Here is a 3,940-nt window from a genome sequence, read left to right as displayed (position 1 = left end):
TAGATTTGCCCACTCATTAATCCATCTATCTATCCAAACATCCCAATCCATCCATCCCTTAAACACACTACGAGGAGAGCATGCAATATATCAGGTACTATACAGAAGCATGGAAAGTAAGTCAATGTACATGTTACACTGCCGCCAAGGAGCCTCTAATATGGGTGAGTAGACTGACAAGTCTGAAAGTACCTTCGATACAACATATAAAGAATAGAGTCCATCAATCTCTGGAGTATTTTGGGAACACTAATTACAGAATAATTATTATTAATATAGATGTAATAATGTTTTGCAGAGTGAAATAATTTTGGGAAGAAAATTTCTGGAAGGGAATGTTAAGTATTTAAAGGTTTCAATGTGTAAAAGTTGTCTTTATTTCTGTAAAATGGTAATATAGTTAAACTAGTAGACACAAAAGGTGATCCTGGCATAGTTGCTGCCAATGAGGTTGGAAGGGAAGACTAGACCTTGAATATTCTTAAACAATTGAAACTCTTATTCATTTGAAAATCCAGTTTCATTCTAATAGCTTTTTGAGAGCATTTTTTACATCCTTGTTTCTGAAGCTGTAGATTATTGGGTTAAACATGGGAAAGACAACAGTATAAAACAATGCAATCACCTTATCAGTGTCAGGAGAGTAATCGGTGGTGGGACGTAAGTACGTAAACAGGAGGGCTCCATAGAATAAGGTGACTCCTGTGAGATGGGAAGCACAGGTGGAGAATGTTTTGCTTCTGCCACCTGAGGACTTGATGCTCAAAACAGTGATGAGGATGCAGAAGTAAGAGATAAATATGACCACAAAAGTGCTGGTCTGGATGAAGCCACACAAGGCAAAGAGCAGAAGCTCGTTGATATGGGTATCTGCACGTGATAAAGCCAGGAGACTCGGTGGGATGTCACAGAAAAAATGGTTGACAATATTGGAGCCACAAAAGGGCAGCCTGAATGTGAAGCAGACATGGACCATTGAAGTCATGGTTCCACCTAAGTATGCCAACACAATGAAGCAGTTACATACTCTCCTAGACATCAGTGTGGAGTAGAGCAATGGCTTGCAGATGGCTGCATAGCGGACATATGCCATTGCTGCCAGGATAAGGCACTCTGAATCAGCAAAACAAGCACAGAAAAACATTTGCAGTACACAGCCATAGAAGGAGATGCTCTTCCTGGACGCTAAGAAATTTACCAGCATTTTAGGAGTGATTGCTGTAGAATAACTGATGTCTAAGAAAGACACGTTGCTAAGCAAATATTACATGGGGATTTGAAGGCTTGAATTAATATTAACTAGGATTATTAAACCCATATTTCCCACGACAGTAAAGGTATATACTATGAGAAAGACCAAGAATAGTGTGACTCTGAAAGGCTGATAATCTGTGAATCCAACAAATATGAACTCAGTTGGCATGGTATAATTACTCTCCAGCATCTTCTTAGTTTTCTTGTTTTTCTCACTGGAGATAGATGGTATCTGAAGACGTGAGTTGACTTTGGTCATGGATGAACCAAAAATCTCTTTATTCTTCTTTCTACAGAAGTAAATAGAAGGTTAACAAAATCACATGGATGGCATTTTCTCTGAAATAATTTTGGTTTTCTTTTTTTAAACTTTTTTTAAAGGAGTTATTTAGACATGGTCATTGACACCAGAAAATGTTATTCAGAAGGTGGTGTTCCTTGATGCAGTAACTCTTCAAAAGCTGTTCATTTTACATCATGATATTAGCTCCTTTCAAGCTGAATGGGGATAAAAGTGGATCATAGAATTATCCTGGTAAAATATAGCTGGCAAAATTTTTAAAAGCAAAGCTCCATTTTTACAATCCTAAAATAACATTCTTCAATGTAAGGGATAGTTGAGAAACATTTTGAAAGAGGTCCGATGTTAAACTAGGTAATCCCCCAGAAGAAAAGATGTTATTTTAGAAGGTATCTTAAAATAATAGTGAAGACCATGGTAGGTGTTGGGCTACGTCCGGGCCGCCAGCCATTTTGGGAAAGTACCTCAGCCATTTTAAACTTGCTTCGGGCTGATTCTGGGAAACCGAAACCTAAGCGGAGAACTCAAAACTTAAAAGAACTAACTTCCGGGGTACGGTGACTCTGCACTTTTTTCCCGCCTGCCCTGTCCTCACCCCTCCTCCCGGGTAGCAGTGTGTCAACTCCCTATTGGATAAGAGCTCCCCAGCCCCTGGTACCTTATAAAAACCCCTGCTTGCTGTAATAAACAGAGTTCCGGCTTTGACCGCTCTCCTGGCTCGGTGTTCTTTCTTTGTCCCCGGGGCCGAAGCGCAGAGGGGATCGGGCCTGCGACACTCATCATCCCGCTCAGCCCCACAAGAGGTTACCGCAGGCTGGTCCGGGGTCCCTTCCCGCCCTGTGTTGTTGGTCCCCGGTGGCGAGGAACCAACAGGTAGGTATGCAAGAGATAATTGAATTTAAAAGTTGGCTTTGCTATTTACCATTTGTGTGATTCTAGCAAAGTTATTTAAACACTCTGTGATAGAGAAGTCACTAGATATTCCTAGTAAGTAGACATTTTAAAATCACTTATTTGACTGGATATAAAAAACACTGTGTGTACATTTATTAAATCAAATTTATTAAAAGTATATGGACTCCTGTTGATTCATTTTTCTTGTTGTTTCAACACCTTGAAATATAAACATAGTTCTCAATTTCATTTCTTCTTTGGCATCGCAGATGGATGATCTGTGCTCTTTTGTAAAAATAAGTCACAGTGTGTGTATGTGTCATGCAAATGTATTTATTGCCAGCATAAATCTTTTGCTCATGCTATGTGGTTGTTGCTTTTCTTTCCCGAGGGTTATTTCTCTTTCTCATCCCTGAGTTATAATAATGTTTGCTGTGAGGTCCAAGGAACATTAGGAGTATTTCCAAGGACAGCACTTATGAATGGACTTCTAAACTGGATGTATATGGTCAAACATTGTATGACCAGAAGGAAAAATCACCACCACCACCACCACCAACAATGACAACAACAAAAACAAGAACAGAATGAGTGGAAATAAAATACATTGGAAATGAAATATTCAGCAGGAAGTTAGATAATTGGAACTTTAGTAATATCTAAACTAAGTAACCCTGCAGCTTGTAACTAAGGAAAATAAGTAACAAAATTGATTTTCTCATATGCTTGGTAACTTCAGAACCTTCTCTCCTTACCAAATTGCCTGAAATCTTCTAAACGCACTGAGAAAAGAAGTCAGCCTTCTTTGCAAACCCAAATTTTAAAAAGAACAAAGAACTTGAGATGGGAAGGGTGTAAGGCGGGCACCTAAAACTATACAAATCTTCTAAACGCACTGAGAAAAGAAGTCAGCCTTCTTTGCAAACCCAAATTTTAAAAAGAATAAAGAACTTGAGATGGAAAGGGTGCTAAGCGGGCACCTAAAACTATAGTGAAGTAATCTCAACTCTTAAAATACCACATTCTTACTCCAGAATTTATCTCCCCTTGACTTTTTTTTACATTTTCCTCTGGATTAATGGTATTAAGTTCTGCAACTGAAGAATAAATTGAGGAAGAGATTAAATGAGATAAAAAAGACCAAGGAGATATTTGTATAATCTTGTATGGACAACAATAGTTAACAGAAATATAATGAAGCTGACAGTTAATTAACTGATAAAAATTATCAAGCATGATATTAATATATCTATACATCAAGTATATTTGCAAAAAAAAAATAAGAGGCAATGCATAACTTATTATCTTAGTGGTGAATTAGCCCATGATTTATGGCTTTAATATAAAATAACTTTAATAACCAGTACACAGAAGTATATCTTTTAAGAAAAGCAATGTCAAGACCAGGAAGGGACACTGACAAAACAAACTGGTAAGTATATTCTCTTATACAATGCTGGCTGCAATATAATAGATACAAACCTGGTGAAG

At 37.8% G+C, this 3,940-nt stretch overlaps 1 protein-coding gene across 1 annotated transcript; it reads right to left on the bottom strand.

The window, feature by feature from the left end:
- Window positions 1-520: 520 nt before the first annotated feature.
- LOC103582768 (olfactory receptor 5AS1-like) lies at window positions 521-1,444 on the bottom strand. Its single transcript, XM_008564276.1, is given in 1 exon segment — window positions 521-1,444. A coding segment is annotated over 1 exon segment (924 nt).
- Window positions 1,445-3,940: the final 2,496 nt, after the last annotated feature.

Source organism: Galeopterus variegatus, unplaced genomic scaffold (genome assembly GCF_000696425.1).
Source record: "Galeopterus variegatus unplaced genomic scaffold, G_variegatus-3.0.2 Scaffold17786, whole genome shotgun sequence".
NCBI classification, from domain to species: domain Eukaryota; kingdom Metazoa; phylum Chordata; class Mammalia; order Dermoptera; family Cynocephalidae; genus Galeopterus; species Galeopterus variegatus.
Note: the sequence above shows the minus strand (reverse complement) of the source record. Positions and strands in the feature narration are given on the sequence as shown.